General features: G+C 35.5%; 1 protein-coding gene across 12 annotated transcripts in view; it reads left to right on the top strand.

The window, feature by feature from the left end:
- NRF1 (nuclear respiratory factor 1) overlaps positions 1-17,772 on the top strand; it is a 138,768-nt gene that overhangs the window by 21,350 nt on the left and 99,646 nt on the right. For 5 of the 12 annotated variants that reach the window (XM_023528929.1, XM_011357213.2, XM_011357223.2 and 2 more), the window contains one exon: positions 17,161-17,392. In XM_023528929.1, the coding sequence (XP_023384697.1) occupies positions 17,170-17,392 (223 nt within the window). In that variant the 5' untranslated portion in view covers positions 17,161-17,169. Of the gene's footprint in view, positions 1-2,951; positions 3,033-8,068; positions 8,127-8,527; positions 8,603-17,160; positions 17,393-17,772 lie in introns of all 12 variants that reach the window. The other 7 variants (XM_023528931.1, XM_023528932.1, XM_023528934.1 and 4 more) reach the window with 5 other exon arrangements.

Below are 17,772 nucleotides of genomic sequence, written 5' to 3' on the forward strand. Positions count from 1 at the left end.
GGGCAGCTTTTGGTGATTTGACACAGCTGCAGGATGTTTGTTGTGGCCAGGACCAAGTGGCTGCTGATAAATGTGTATGGTAAATTACATTTGAGGGTTCTTTTTCCCTTCTGTTATTTAGAATTTTATCAAGATCACATTGAGAAATTGATGGAAAAATATTTTTTGTTTTATAGACTATTCTTTGTGCTCTATACTATTTCAAATATTTATTCCAAATAGATGCAACATTTGATAGTTATGGAAAACTTTTGGTGATTTTTTTTTTTGAACAGGAAATACAGTGTAAACATTATTTAGGGAGGTTTTATTTCTTTAGAAACTTACGATAACATATCCTCCTCCCACCTTTAAGTTTGGGGATATCTTGCATAGGTTCACCAAATTCTAAAATGGAAATATAATCTCTAGTTTTAAATGAAACCATTTAAATTTAAATTCAACCACTTTCTAAATTTCGTTTATTTCAGTATTGAAACATGTGCTTTTTCTCCTCCTTATCTAGGATTCTAAGATGATTTTTCATTCTTACTGCTGTGTCTGTAACTTTGATTATGTGCTATCCTAAATTTAATTTTGTAAGTGATTCAACATACCATTTATTTTATTGTATTACAAAGTGAGAGGATTTTAATTTTGAATGGGCACTATTCAAAATTTAGATGTTTGACACTTTTCGAAGTGTTTATGGGTAGGAACTATTATTATGCTATTTAGAGAGGTTTATTATTATTGTTCACATTACAAAATATCTGGATACTATTTGTCTTAATGTATTTCATGTATTCTTTCCAAGTAATTTAGGAAGTTCTAATTTCTCATTTATTTAGCAAAAGAATGTGAGTGATTATTCTGAGCTTTGAGCAGTTCTAGGCGCTGGGTTAAAACACTGAAAAAAATCTTTGCCCTTATGAACTTACCTTCTCGTGGATTGGGAAAAAAGAAACATACTACATCAGGTGGTAATGAGTGCCTTGGGGAACATGATGTCAGCTTGAGATTATCTCTATACTGTTCAGAAGATTAATCTCAAAAATGCTAACTAAGGCTGTAAATGGAAATTTGGGTTGGATATATAATGGACCTTTGATTGACTATTGATCATTGATGTGTAATTTGAATGGATTCCTAGATTTATTGTCTGCTCCCTTTCATACTCCTTTCAGTTTCACAGTTGTGTTAATAATTCTTAGTGTGGTTCTATTTATTGTTGCTTAACATACTACCTTCCGTAGTGCTTTACATTTAGGAAACATTTTCACACTTCATTTTTTAAGTGGCCACAGAATAATAGTTACGGTTGAACCACGTGAAATTACTAATATTTAACTATTTTGGATCTCCAAAACAATTTCATATTGTTTAGTCTAATACTGTGCTATACTTACTTTTAAAATTAAAATGTGAACATGTTTGTAAACTGTAAAGCACTATGCACATTAAGATTTAAATTTTGTTTCTGCTGCTCACTTCCTATTTGCTCTAGAGCAGTTACTTAACTTTATTGTGCCTCATTTCATCATATATCAGTAAGGGTTATAAGTAATAATACCTCATAGAGTTGTGAGGGTCACATGACATTGTATATGTGGAAATGCTTAGAAAAGCACCCAACACAAAGGGCTCAATATATGTTAGCTATTACTACTCTATGTGGCAGGCATTACCATTCTCAGTTTTGCAGATGATGAAACAGAAGCTCATAGAAATTTTATGATTTTTTTCCCCCCAAGATTATGCACTAGAAATCAAAACCAGGCATTTCTGACTCAAAGTTCTGGCTTTTTTTGCTTACACAGCAGCTCTCTCTTAGGAAAAGAAGAAAAAAAATAATTTTCATATAGTAATTTACAGAGCACATTCTCGAATCTCTCCAGCATAGTTACTTTAACTTATGTAGTTAATTAACCTTGTTTTCATAGACTGTTTTGATATCCATAAAGAAAAATGTTTGGCAGAAATGTGTAAACTGAGATATGATAGGTAATTGTGACTTAATGTTATGTTGTTACCTTAGAAAAGGTACTAGTAGCACTTTAATAACTGATTTGTCGAGGGATTAGTAAACCTAAAAAGTGTTGATCTCACATGTCTACGAATATAAGTGCAGTTTTTAATTTTTTTAAAAAAAGAGCAAAAATAAATGTTAAAAAGCAGTTAAAAAAAAATAACACCTAAGGTACCAGTTTACATCCTCCTAGTCAGAATTTCCACATGGATATCTAATAGGCCTCTCATTTGTTCCTCTGACATTTGTTCTCATTTCAGTAAATGGCTATTATGTTCTTCCAGTTGCTCAAACTAAAAACTTGGAGTCATTCTTTACTCCTCTCTTTCACTCTACCCTACATCTAAATCATCAGGAAATCCTGGCAGCTCTACCCTCAACATGTGCAAAATCTACTATCACCATCTCCACTGCTGCTACTCTGGTCCAAACCATGCTCATCTTTCCGTAGCCTTATAATTGGTTTTCCTGCTTCCATCCTTTTTCTCCCGTCAGTCTGCTTTCACATAGCAGGCCAAGTGAGCCTTTTAAAATGTAAATCATAAAATTAGATCATATCTCTCCAATGTTCAAAACCTTTCAAAACTTGCCATCTCATTCAGACTAAAATCGAAAGATCTTAGTTTGCAGTCAAGGTCCCATAAGCCTGACCCTGACTGACCTCCTCTGCCTCTCCCCGTCTAGCTTAAGGTGCTTCAAGTACTGGGGGCATTTTGCCATTCCTTGGTCACACCAAGTGGGCTCCTGCCTCAGCATCTTTGCATTTGCTGTTCTTGCTGCCTTGGTATTCTTCCCCTAAGTATTTCATGCTGTCTCCCTCACTTCCTGCAGATATGAGCTTAGACATCATGTCAGAAAGCCATTCCTTGACCAGCACTCCCCACCTCCCTTCTTTCTAAAATATTATGTATATATTTGTTTATTGTTTATCTTTCTCTGGTAGGCTGGATGGAGATAAAGAATAAACAAGAAGGCGGGACTTTTTGTTCACTGCTGTCTCTTCTGCATCAATGCTAGACACACAGTAGGTGATTCTCATGTATTTGTCGAATGAATGAATGTGTTGAATCTCCTGGCAAGGTGTTATCTCAACTCTTCTGTCAGTACATTTGATATTGTTGATTTCTCCCTTCATTTGGCTACCATGGAACTACTTTCTCCTGATACTCATTCTTCCTTCTAACTTCCTCTTATTCTTCAGGGTTTTTTTTCCCCCCATCTCTGTATACTCTTTGAATATACCCTCTGTATATCCATTTCCTTGCTTTTATTGTTTCACTTTACGTATTATTCTTGGTCAGTTTTTTTATGCTCTATGATTTCATTACCATCTCCTTGTTGATGAGTCCCAAACTTATACCTGTCCCACAGCTTCAGATCTAGGAATATATTTGGATAGCTAGCGTGAATGTCGTGAAACATTGTTTTTCTCTGCAAATCTGCTCTTTTACTGTTCCTTGCCTTGGTTAATGAGGCACTCACCAACCCAAGCCAGAAACGTGTGTTATCCTGGAGTTACCACTCACTCACTGTTCAGATCTAATTGTTCACCAAGTCTTTTCCATGTTTGCTACCTAAATATTTCACACATGCTTTCCATGCCCAGTGTTTTAGCTGAGGCCTATGGTGCTCCCTCATGGACCGTTGAATTAGGTACCTGACTGGTTTGACTCAGTCCTTCCCAAGCCTTTCTTCACAGAGTTGTAGTGTTTGCAGAATGCTACTCATCACCTTTAGCAGTGTTTCCATCCTATCACCCAGTCCCCAAGGGTGGCCAGGAGTTATAGCAGAGGGGCTTTTGTGACCTGTGGTTATCTGTAGGCTGAATAGATAGTAAGCAACATGATATTGCTTACTAGTTTGCAAAAAAAAAAAAAAAAAAAATTCATGATCTTTTTCTGAATACCTGCAACTATCATGTAGGAAAGGTTTCTTTTTCTGGCTTTTCTTTTTCTTTTTGGTCGTTATAAAAGGATCTTCATAATATTAAGTATCACTAAGCTAGAAGATGAGATAAAAATAACCACAGCATATAAGGCCCCCACCGTCTGGCCTTCCCCAAGTTGAACCTCTGGTGCACTCCATGCTTGGTCATGCTCCTCATACTCCCACCCCAACCCCCTTTCAGCTCCCAACACCTCTTAAATAGCTACTTCATAAAATCTTTCCTGATCATAATAAAATCCAAACTCCTTCCCAAGGCCTACCAAAGGCCTTACATAATTTCTCCCATTTTGCTTCCTTCCACCCTGCCTCTTTTCACTGGGCTCTTCCCATGGTTGCCTTCTCATCCATTCAGGTCAAAACTCAAATCTGCCTCATCACAGACCATTTCCACCCCATTTTCTTGTTTAATTGCCTTATTTTATCTTCTACATAGTACCTGTCACTTACTGAAATGTCTTCGTTTGGGGGGCTCCCTCTACCAGCATATAAGTTCCTTGAGGTTAGGGACTGTGTTTTCTTGCTTATTATTGTATCTCTTGGCCTATAACCTGGTCTTCAGTAAATGTTTGTTGATTGGATTACATACCTCCTTTTTTAGCCCCACTCTTATAATTATTTTTCATAGCATTTATACATTGCACTGCAGAGTCTTTGTTATGATTAGAGTTTTCAACCTCTGGTGCTAGACCAAGCAGGCATTGTAACAGAGCAAGGCAGCCCGGGAGTAGACATCGTAAAGAGAACTTGCCGTTAATAGGAGCTGGTTCTGCTCCCCTAGCCAGTTAGTTGTTGCTAGTCTGAAATGATAATAATGATTAGCATTTATTGGAGGGATACTCTGCTGAGTGCTTTATTTATTTCATTTCATCCTCACATCCACACTATGAGGAAGGTATTAATACATTACCTTCAGTTTATAAATGGGAAACCGAGATGCAGGGTAAGTAACACGAAACTAGCAAATGGCAGAACTGACTCTCAAGCCCAAGCTTTTAACACAACACTGCTTCAAAGTGTTCCCAGAACTTTCTGATTTTTCAAGAGAAGTCAGAAATCTGGAGCTTTTATATTGTTTCCCAATTTTTAAATGTTGATAGTTCACTTTTAAAAACCAAACACAAAAAACAATACAGACCAAACAAAACAGGTATAAGTGTCTGCTTTAGTTTACATGGTCTTTTTCTGACCAGACCTGGAGCTGCTTTTGGTTCTGCCCTTAAGATCCTGGCACTCAAATGCTGGGTGGATGGTTGCATGAACAATTGCAACAATCATTTCCTTTACTGCCTCATTTTCTTGCTCTACAATAAAGTAAAATAATGTCATGTTTCTGTAGCATGTTATAGTTATAAACTACTTCCATATATATTGTTTGACTTTTTAAAAAGCCTCAACTGATCTTGCCACCACCAAACTATATGTGTGGGTTCCTTAGTCCTTAGTTTCACAGTGATTAGAAGGAGTAAAACACAGAGTAAACCACAAAATGATGTGTTAGGCTCACTTCTCACTTGCTTTTCAATATTAATATTGCTGTTGCCCCACTGATCTCCTATGCCCAGCTCCATGTGTGAGAAAGCAGACTTTTAAACATTCCGTAATATTTCAAATTAGCAAGACAGTAGTACACTATCCATATATTGTGCAAAATTTATGGAAAATACAGTAGTGTGGATACTGGAATTTTGGTTATTAGATCTTGACTCTTCTGCATACACTTAGTTTCCAGTAATTGGTCTGGCCCCCATTTTTACATGTTTTTTTTTTCTTGTTTCTAAATTTATATAAATATAAGTAATAATAGGGACTTTTATAGGATTCAAAATTCAATTTTAAAATAATTTTATAATAGTATGATTACAAACCTAAAATCTATGCACAATTCTCCATTTTCCTCAGAAAGTCAACTCCTTGTCCTTTTTCATTTTTATTTTTTAATAATTTTGTTCTGTCTACTGAAAGTGGGAGTAGGCAGTTAGCTAAACCGTTTAATATAAGTGAAGAAAAACATGATGAAATCAGTTGACTACCCTGGTGCTCACAGAAGACTACCTTGCAAAGATTTTACTTGAGGATTTCATGGAGTGCATTTATTCTTATAGCTAGGAAGCATGCATCTCAGGACTCAAGTTTGTAGGAGCCAGTCCTGAAAGTAGCTATATCCTTTAAGGCAGTGATGGTCAGGGCAACAGGAGACATGTTAGAGGGACTGGGATGGGTACCTGCAGATGCAGTTTGAAAAGTCACTTCAGTCTGACATGCATATCATTTTATAATCCAAATTCACTGGACCCTCAGTAAAACCCAAATTTTGGCTTGAAGATAACACACATGATAGTGTAAGATAGCAGTTAAGAAGCCAGTAATGTTTAGAGGTTGTGTTCCAGGACAGGGGAGGTTTCTGAGGGAGCAGATGGAGCACTTGATTGGAAGGCATGAGATGTGGGTTCAAGTTTTGGCTTTGCCACCAACTAGAGATGTGACTGCAGTTAACTCACTTAGTCTTTCTGGATCTCAGTCTGTAAAATGAGAAAAGCAGACTAGATGGTCTCCACAGTCTTCGGTATTTTAAATTTGCCTCTTGTTAAAGTAAAGCTCTTTGGGCATTTGGGTCTGATTAATTATCAAGATGAGAGGATATAAGTCAAAGTGAATGGGTACAGATTTTTCAGGCAGTCTTCATTAGAGTATTATTTGTACTTCCTAACAAATCAAATGGCAGAGGAAAGAGTTTTCAATTAAACAAACAAAAAACCACGAATCTCCTGCCTCATCTCTTCCCATCCCCAGCCCAGCAGTCCACAGACAACCTTTAAAAACTATTTTACTCTTTGTTTTTAGCTTCTTGTGGAGTTATTTTCATAAGTCTTAATAATATGTGTAAACTTATGTTCCTTATTTATCTACTTTAGATAACATCTTTGGATCTTTTTATACGAAAAATAAGAATTTAACTGACATTTTCTACCCCCTCTCTCCATCTCCCATTATTCGATATTTATATTATATTTGAGAGTCTTTTATTAACTTTCTTTATAATTTTAAATGACACACTTTTATTTTTTGATCCATCAATTTTCAGTAAGGTCTCAATGTGTCATTTCGTAAATGGGGTTATCGGTGCTCCTGCACATCCCTTTTCTGTATCCCACCTCCTGGGATCTATGCTTTCAGTGTCAGGGTTCAGATTTTCATTCTGTCCTCCATGCACCACCAGCGTTATGTATTTACCTTTGTGTTTAGATTGCTGTTTTTACTGCATTTCTTTTCTGTGCCTGCTATAATAGCAAGTCCGGAATCATAACTGTGATTAATCAAAATTTTACGTCCTTTAAACACCAAGGAAATTGGGTGTGTGTTAAAGACTTGCTTAGTAAACCATTGGTTTACTCATTTATGCAACAGATATTTATTGAATATAAGAATTGTTATCACAGTGCTGTTTATAATAATGAAAAAACTGAAAACAACCTAAATGACTAACTTTTTGGAATTAATAAAATAAGTACTGTACATTTTTACAGGGAATGCTCTGTAAACATTAAAAATTATGTAAAAATATTAACATGAAAAATTTTAATTCTTTATTACATTTAAAAATATTTATAAAATAGCATGTACACGGTATCCTCACTTTTGTTTAAAACAAAACCAACCAACCATATCAGAAAGTCGATGGAGGGATGGGAGCTAGAAGCATACTGTATATATACACCAAATCGTTAACTGGTAATGTGGCCATCTTGGGTGGTGATTTCTGTTTCTTTATTTTTTCTTACCCATATTTTCTCTGTTATCCAGAAGAACATGTGTCATTTTTATAATAATAAAAATTTTAAACTAAAGATAAAAGATTAGAGTTGCCAGTCATAGTTTTTCTTTGAATACTAATGTTAAAATAACCTAGGAATACCTGATAAGAATTCAGTAAATATTTGTGGAATGAGAGAATGATTGAATCACAGAGATTCCTAGATTGATAGTATTGACACTTATTCCTTCATAATTTTATCCAGAAACAAGTTCAGTTATCTCAAAAGAAAAATCATGCATTGAACTGTCTGCCAGAATCTAAGAAACAGCTTTAACTGAATGTTGGTTGTATAATAACAGATCCAGCATGATTGAGGCCCACCCTACAAGCGGCCAGGCAACAATGCTATATTTCACAGTAAGCAGATCTGAATAAAAGTGTCCTTTGTGTTTGTCTGAGACTGAGGGGTGGGACTTGTGGCAATTTATGATATTTCTCCTTAATGGAGATTGAGGCAGCCTCTAATCCTGCTATCACATGACAACTATTTATTTGATTTTTGGTAATTTGGGAAGCAGCTGTGGACAAATGATTTTCCTGCAAAAAAAGCCAGCTGCATTCTGACCATTTGCAAATAAATGCCTGGGCATGCTAAACTTCCTATCCATCATGTTTCTAATCCTGTGATAGCTTCAGTAACTTACCTGCTTTTTATTGACATTTATAGCTGTTAATAAGGCATCCGAATATTTGAGAATGCATTTTCTAATCCTTTTTACCATTGTCATCAGCATTAATTAGGTACCTTCTCCATTCAGGGCACTGTGCCAGACACCGGGTTGTAAGCTGTAAGGTGTTGTACAATGCGGATAGACTACTTCCCTCTTTGACAGGTGGGTCAGCATTAGCTTTATTTTTAGCAGATTAAATTGCAGTGCAAAGAAAGAATCTGGTTTGGAGGCAACTGAGAGCTGTGTTGCTTTGAGTCTGCTGTCTGGGTGTTCATTGATTTCCCCCCATGTGCTTTCACAAGCTGTTGCCTCTGCCTGTGGTGCCCTTCTTTCATCGTGGCACCCGACATACTCCTTGCTGAAGACTGTTCTCCTTCATGGTATCTACTTGATGTCCTTGCAGTCTTCTCCGTACCCTTAGCCCTTGTTGGTTATCACTAGAATTTGATTTTTTTTTTTTTAATGGCAAAAGCCTTCTTTCTTAACTATTAATTTTCACCTTTTTTAAAGCTCTTATAACCAAGAGAATTAAGAAACAATCAGAGAACTGGGTAGGTAGAGTCTTCTGTAATGACTAAAAGAATTAGCTTTACTTTTGATTGTGAACACCTAGGGCAGGGGAGAGACAGTGACAGTCTGTCTTTGCAGTGTTGAATTTTCACAAGAGACAGGTTGGTCTGAATTGTCATATGAACCTACTGTCTTAAAAAGTTTTTTTACAGTGATATATAATAATGACCTGTAATTGAGAAACAAGTTCATTTCAAACCTAAAAAATAGGATGTAGAACTGTGCTGTTGAGTGTGAGAGCCACAGCCACATGTGGCTATTTAAATCAAAACTAAATAAAAGTAAAATTTTAATTCTTTAGTCATAGTTGTCACATTTCATGTAGTCAATAGCCACATGTGATTATTGGCTACTGTTTTGGACAGTGTAAATTTAGAACATTTCTATCATCCCAGAAATTTCTTTTAGATACTGCTAATCTAGAACCTGTAGAAGATTTGGTGTAGTTTATAGTATTTGGTGAAGTAGATTCACCTAACTATTTCTTTTCTAAGGAAGGGTGTTCCGGTTGAATTTTAAGCAACCTAAAATTCCTTGTGCTTCTTTTATATTTTTCTTTGGTGTGGCACCCTCTAGTGTTTAAGTTTTGATATAGCTATGTCATCATGAAATCTGTGATTTGAGTCCAAGAACATTGAAATATTTTGGAAAGTTTTGTGGATATATGCATTTTTCTAGCGAGGAGATCTGTAGTTTTAACACATCCTTAAAAGGGTCCATAATTTGGAAAAAGGTCAAGAACTGCCCTCTGATACAGGTCCTTGTATTGTCAAAACTCCTAGTTTGTGATCTATAAACACTTTTTCTCCCAATATAAAGATGAATCGTGTAATTTTCCCTTTGGCATGTTTATGCTTTACCTATCCTTTTATGTGGAATAACAACAGCAGCAACAACAGGTTATACTTGATCCAACACTCGTATACCATGTCCCGTTTTTAAGCCCTCGTACATGTATGTTAACTCATTTGAGCTGTATAATAATTCCATTAAATAGGTTCTGTTACTCTTCCCACTTGAGAGATGATAAAACTAAGGCACAGAAGTCTAGTGATACTTGCCTGAAGTGCTAGTGAGTGTGGCAGAGCAAGGATATGAATCTAGTACTTCGACCTCCATAGTCTACCTGTAACCTCCTGCTGTAAAAGTGAGGATAAGTCTTTAAGCAGGTATAAGGTGGAATGGAGAGGAACTTTGCATACCTTTGTACATTTTGGGTCCAGTGATATATTTAGAAAAAAATAACTAAATCACTGCAAAGCCATGCTCGAAATTAGAGTTAGTACCCACTATTGATTTTCAGGAAATATGCATAGATCTACATATTCTGCCAAGAACTGAGAGTGATAGATGAAGGTCAAAGCTGCCGTTGCTACCACATTTTCTTTGGTTTTCCAAACAGCTAACCTAGTGTATTCTTTGAATGATATGACAAATCTTTTTGTGACTTTTTGTTACTTTTATTTTCATAAAAATACATTTATCACATTACTGAGATGTCAATTTTGAGGTTTGCTGGAATGTTAGACTTATTAAATATTTTACTTAAACAGTTGTTAAGATAGACTCAAATGGAGAACAATTTGTGGTTATAGCTCCTACTTCCCTTTTTGTCTTCCCCCTTCTCACTTCTAAGTGTTCCATTTCTCTTGTCATGAGGCATTTTATACTCTTTAACTTAACCTCACTTTAATGATTCATCATACTCAAGGTTTTCAACTTCCATCAGTGTATGGAAACAAAAACCATAGTGATAGTCTTATAAAAATGTCCTTAGATTCACTTTATTGACAGTATAAAATGTCAATACAGTCTATTGTATTGACTTACACAAGTCAATATAAAATTTTGCTGCTTATCAGCACTCTGAGTAATTTCTTATGAGGGTACATTTTTTCTTCCCTTTATATCAATCAGGGCCTAGTAAACCATGGGAGGTATTTCAGAGAATTTAATTCTGGAACTAAATTACACAGGCGTTGAACACTGAAAGAACAAAAGGTAGACACTAAGGTAATCCAGATATTAATAACTACAGGAAGCAGCTACCACCCGTAGGGCAGGGGGCACAGAAGAGAAGAACCTGGGAACTCTGAGAGGTCCCCACACAGCTGGTACTCAACTAACAGGGGAGAAGGAACACAGCTGGAGTTGGGAGATGACGCTGTCTGTCCTCTGTCGCTGGAGCAACACTGATAGGAATGAAAAAAGCATGGAAATCCCTCTCCCCTCCTCTTCCCATCTAACACTATTGCCTCCCTCGGTAAAACCTTACAGGAAGCTGACAGGCAAGGTTGCTAAATGAAATTGGCTGACCAAGTCCCGAGCTGGGTGTAGAGCAGTTCAGACCAAGTATGAAAGTGAAAGACAGTAGATGAGTAGCCAGCATAGTCTTATAGGGGAATCACAGAAACTAATTGCCTGGGTATAGCTTTAGTAATTACAAGGTTCAACCAGTTACCCCCAAGCATTCATTAAAGAGCAAATTGTGACAGCTACTATTCATACTTTATAGACTCAAGCCCTGCCTTCAGTGAGCTTGCAATATTGTTTTCACAAAACCATCCACTCATCTAAGTCATTATGTCACATTATGTAAAAGCATCATTATTAACTGGATTATTGGGCTACTATTAGTATGAATGAATATTTACGAATTTTATCAACATAGCGAAATGAAAAATATGTGATTGCGATTATAAAAAATTTTGTTAGTTTCAGATGCTCCAGATTAATAAGTTAATCATACTCAAGGCAAGACTATTTATAAACTTGAAATATGCTATATTCTTTTGGTTCTTAGCATAAGAAAGGGACTTAATTTTTCCTAGTGATAATTTGCTCTAGCATGTCATTAATTTTAAGTTTCAAAAGGTTCAATTTGGAAAGCTGTATTATAGTTTTAAAGTTTATTTTGTTAAAAGTCAAAGTAATACATTCATGATAAAAGATCAAATAGAAGGACTTAAAGTAAAAATCAATGGCCCTTTGCCACACTCTTCCCCTATCCTTAGTCCCACTTTTTAGAGACACTTTAACTGTTTTTGTTTTATAGTTAAACTATTTTGTTTTTAGTATAATCAAATAATAACCTCTATAACTGAATATGTCTATACCACTTTTTCTAATTTATCAAACTTGGGACATTTTTGACTTCTTGTGTGTAAGAATTGCTTCACAAGTATTCTCTTCCTTTCCTCTCTATTTTTTGATAGTTACCTTGTCATACTAAGTTCTTCCATCTGTTCTTAATAGTATCTTTGGACTCCCTCCAGGTATAAGGATAGAATAATAGTGCTGCTAGCCATTCATCCTCCACTCACTTCTCAGCCTCTCTCTTGCCTCCTCACTTCTCTCAGCCTTATCTTTTCTTTTACATTGTCATGGTTCATAACCTTAACATTCTGATTTGTATTACATTATATTTTCTGTATTTTTAATCTGTAGTTGGTGTCTGAAATGGAAATCAGTAGACTGCATACATGACTATGGTTTCATTCTCTTCCTCCCTCCAGCCTAGAACCCAATGATGTGAGAGGATACTTTTTTCTCTGCAAGTCCAATATCACCTTGGGCTATTTGAAAGAGAAGGTCAAATGGTTTCTTAAGTACCATTTATTACTCAGAATTAAACCACCTTTTATTTGCTTCTATTTTCACTTTGACTTTCTTGTGCAGTTGTTTTTTATTTTTCCAGTCGTGGTGTGATTTTGATCCATTACTCTACACACTCCAAGAATCAAATCTGATCATTGACTTTAGGCTTTTTTGAGAAAGGCTTTTCTGCTGAGTGAAATTTTTGTCCTGGTTATGGAGTTTAGATTCTGGACAACTCAGGAATATAAATTGAGCCTCTTGCTTTTTCCTGCCCCTGTTTGGGACCTTAGATAGTCTTGCTCTGAGACTTTCCCTTAGGCAGGTCTTGTAGCTTTTCTTTTGATATGATAATGATATTGATTAGACTAGTGCTTTCTTTTATATTTATTTATACTTTGATTAGATTTCCTGGCCAACTCTTTTTCCTACTTTGATTTTTAGAGTAGTCTACACTTAATCTCATCCATGACAAGTGGATTAGACTAAATTTAACTCTCTTTGACTTTTCATTCAAATTCAGTAGCTCCCTTGATATTATGGACTACAACTACCAGGATGCTCTGAGACAAAATTTGTTTTTTTCTGTGTGCCCTTTTCCATTATTTTTCAGTTCCACCTATTGCTGGCCAGGAATGGCAAAAGGAAAAACTACTCTGTCCCAAATCTACCCCCACTCCCAACCCTTTTTAGTTTATAGAATAAAGAAGGACTTATAGATAAGGTACGTGTTGTATTTTTAGGTGATGATCCAGGCTAAGAAGGAGGCTTTAATAAAATTGTTACCATGTTATGTTATTATTTTGGAGAATGATTTAAAAAAAAAAATGGAGTGTTGACTAAACTATTGAACATCACTAGTTTCAGATGATAGATATACCTTTTTAATTGGATGTCATATTTGGTGTCACAGGTCATTCATTATATGATGCCAGTGCTTTCATCTTGCTTTTCACATTAGTTCAGAGGAACCACTGTGAGGTCTATCTGCTGGATCTCCATTTTGTGTATTGTCATGAAATGATGCTAGAGACATTGGTTCCCTGTAGTTTCCTGGTTTTATATTGAGGAGAACAGTGTCTCAGTTGTAGGGAGTTAATAAAATAAATAAGGGCTTTACTAAGACATGGAAACAATTTACTCGTCCTTTGACTGATGAATGAATAACGATGTGGTACGAATATGCAATGGAATAGTACTCAGCCATAAAAAGACGAAATATTGCCATTTGCAACAACATTGATGGATCTGGAGGGTATCATGCTAAGTGAAATAAGTCGGATGGAGAAGGACAAGAACTGTATGATTTCCTCGTGTGGGATGAAAAACAAAAAGCAAGAAATGAACAAACAAAAAAATCGTAGACACAGGCAACAGTATGGTGGTTACCAGAGGGGAAGGTGGGTGGGGGGAGGATGAAGAGGGTAAAGGAGGTCAAATATAGTAACGGAAGGAGATGAGATTTTGGGTGGTGAGCACAGAATGGAATATACCGATGTTGTATTAAGAAGTTGCACACCTGAAACTTATATACTGTTATTAACCAATGTTACGCCAATAAATTTTTTTTAAAATCAGAAAGAAACAGAAGGGCCTTTTAGATGCCTGACTCAAAACCTTTTTTGTCCAATTAGAAAAACCATATTGGAGATAGATGTCTAATTTAAAGGTTAAGAAATTGAGGCCTGGTTCTTATGAGACTATTCAGATAATGAGTCAAGGATAGAATTGTAAAGATATAGGAATTCTGGCATCATCATCAAATTACTATTGAGCATTTATGTGCCAGGCACTGTTCCTCACTTTATCTGATGACCTCATTTAATCTTCATATCCTTCCCCCGGCCCTGCCCCCATAGCCTCATATCCTTTTGAGGATAGGAACTATATATATATATATTTTTTCTATTAAAAAAATGTTGAAATTGAGGCTTAGAGGTTAAATAACTTATTCAGGAGTTCTGGATATCTGATAATAATCTGTGCTGTTTTTGAAAATTCATATTATCTAATATATTTTCATCTATTAGCAGTTCCTATCAGTTTTGCTATTTGGAGAATGTGACTCCTCATGGATGAAAGCTAAAAAACATCACTAAAATGGCTTGGGGAGGGTGGGGCATGATGATCTCCAGCAGTAGGTGTATGCCAGTCATATCTGGTTTCGGACAACGTATTTTACATATTATTTTTTAAAAAACATCGAAAACATCATTTACAAGTGTCCCACTCTGGTTTAAAGAAATCTGAAATGTCTTTGCTTTTGCTTTTTACAGAGTATGCTGAATAAAAATGGTTAGAGAGGCTGAAGGATGGGATAGGGAGAGAGGTATAAAGAGATGAGGCACTGGACAGAAGTGACAAGCCTGTAAAGCAGACAGCCCTATTGATTTATGCTGTAAACCGCATTCTGGAGAGAGGAATTGAAATCCATTATGCCAAGTGCATAGCGTACAAATCTCTTTAAAAAGCAGTTAGATGCCATCTAATCTCAAATCATTTAAAAATGATTTTGAAGTACCCAGAATTCTGAAATGCCCTTAAGACTAGAAGAACAGTGAAATGAGTGGAAAAATAGTATTTTAATGCCATCTTTCTCTTATATGTTTAATTGTGTGACTTAAATAGTATGTTAAATTGCATTTTAGATAGATGCGTACAGATCTGGGAGGTAGGATGTATTCCCGTGAATATTCTGAAACACTCCAAACACAGGATATGAAAGAAACCTTATTAGGTACCTCTCTTTACAATTTTTTTCTTTTATTTTGACAATTTCAGACTTTTAGAAAAGTTGCAAGAATATTATAAAGAACACATACATGTGGAATCCAAAGAACAAAATAAGCAAGCAATAAAACCAGAAACAAACTCATAGATACAGAGAACATTTTGAATGTTACCAGATGGGAGGGGATTTGGGGAGTAGGTGAAAAAGGTAGAAGGGATTAAGAAGTACAAAATAGTTGCAGAATAGACATGGAGATGTAAAGGATAACAAAAGGAATGTAGTCAATAATATTGTAATAACTATGTATGATGTCAGATGGGTACTAGATTTATTAGGGTCATCACTTTGTGAGTTATATAGATGTCTAATCACTGTGTTGTACACTTGAAACTAATATAGCATTGTATGTCAACTATAATTGAAAAATAAAAATATTTTTTAAAAAAGAACTCTTATTACCCAGATTTATCAAATGTTAGCATTTTACTATGTTTTCTTTATATTTTCCCCTCTCTCTCCATTAAATACATACCATTGTACCAGGTACCTCTTCAAAAACTCCATTTTAAGAAAAAAGGCTGTGAGTTTATTCATGAAGGTATTTATGCCACATAGAGCTACAGGACTGGGAGATGACTTCAAGCAGAAAAGAAAATATAGAAAAGAAGGTTCAAATGATAGCTGTTTATTAGATTACTAATATTTTGGATATGTCGCGTCCTGGGGTTTTCTTGTAATTAAAATGACTTTTATTTTAAAATACAGAATACTCCTTGAAGTAACCAAGTAGTCTCAAAGTTAAGAATCACTGAGTTAGAAGGATAAGTTATGATGATATGTATCATGGTATGAGAGTGAAAAGAGATAATTAAACGTTAAAGCCACCCCCTACCCCAATTGGAAATAGCATAAAAATATAAAGCAGAAATCAGGAGTCTTGGAAAAGTTAAAAATTGGGCAGCTACATAGAAATAATATAAACCAAGAAGTGGTCATTTTTTAAAAGATTTTTGAGGAACCAGTATGCAAAGTTTTATATACAGGGATGTTTACTGCACTGATGTTTATAATAGCAAAACTTTGGAAGCAGCCTCACTATGTATCAGTAGGTGATTGATTGCATAATTATTGCACATCCATAACAATGGTCTGTAGCTATTTAGAAATATCTGTTAGATCTGTGTGTTTCAGCATGTCAAATTTTCAGATATATTATAATATGAAAAAAGCAACCTATAGAGTAATATGTATAATATGAATCTTTATTTTAAATCACATATGTATGCTTCACAACTTTAAGGATAACGCATCTCTCTGTAGGTTGGTGGGGGCAAGGAGGAACAAATTATAAATGTAGTAGAAGAGTTGACCTTCATCTTACTACTTTTGAATTACTGCATCATTTTAGGGTTTACAAGAAGTGCAGTTTTATAAGCAGAAAAACCAATTTGAGTAGTTGAATTTTTGGAAAAAAATTACAAAGAAATATGTTAAATATTTCTTTTACTAAGTTTTAATGTCTACAGTGTCAAATGCCATGTCACTGGGATCTTTTAACTATCTTTTTATTGTTATATGTAATATCAAGGGTATTTATTTTGTGACATGAGGCATAAAATTAGAACAGTGAATTTCTATCAGGTTTTATATAAGGAAAATATTCTACCATGTTTAGGTCATATTTGAATGGTGATTCCCATTTCCTGTGACTTGGTGTGGTGAAAGAGTAGATATAGTGAAATCTACTCTTTAAGGAAATCTCTCTTAGTTTAAGCATTATCTTACATTACACACTTAATTCTGTTCATTACCTTTTTTCTGACAGTAGATCTTCATGGAGGAACACGGAGTGACCCAAACCGAACACATGGCTACCATTGAAGCCCATGCAGTGGCCCAACAAGTACAGCAGGTCCATGTGGCCACCTACCCGGAACACAGTATGCTGAGTGCTGATGAAGACTCACCTTCTTCTCCAGAGGACACCTCTTACGATGATTCAGACATACTCAACTCCACAGCAGCTGATGAGGTAACAGCCCATCTGGCTGCTGCAGGTAATGTTGCTTGAATTGGAAGCTCTTGGTACCACACATACTTGAAAGAACCTAGGATGCAGGCAGGCACTCTTATATTTATCTTCATGATTTTGTTTTAAGCCTTGCATTTGCAACTTGTGCCTGTATTATACTGGGACTTAAGTTCTAGAATCAAATACTATTAATTATATGACTTTGGTTTGGTTTTTTCACCCATTCTAACAATCTTTTGACTTTTAACTGAAGCATTTAGTCCACTTACATTCAATGTAATCACTGATATATTTACGTTTGAATTTATCATGTTTACTATATGTTTTTTCTTTATCCCTCTTGTTCGGTATTTACTTTTCCTTCATGTTTCCTTTTTGAGTGATTGAAAAGTTGTGGTTTTTTTT

This window comes from Pteropus vampyrus, unplaced genomic scaffold (genome assembly GCF_000151845.1).
Source record: "Pteropus vampyrus isolate Shadow unplaced genomic scaffold, Pvam_2.0 Scaffold33, whole genome shotgun sequence".
In the NCBI taxonomy this organism is placed as follows: Eukaryota; Metazoa; Chordata; class Mammalia; order Chiroptera; family Pteropodidae; genus Pteropus; species Pteropus vampyrus.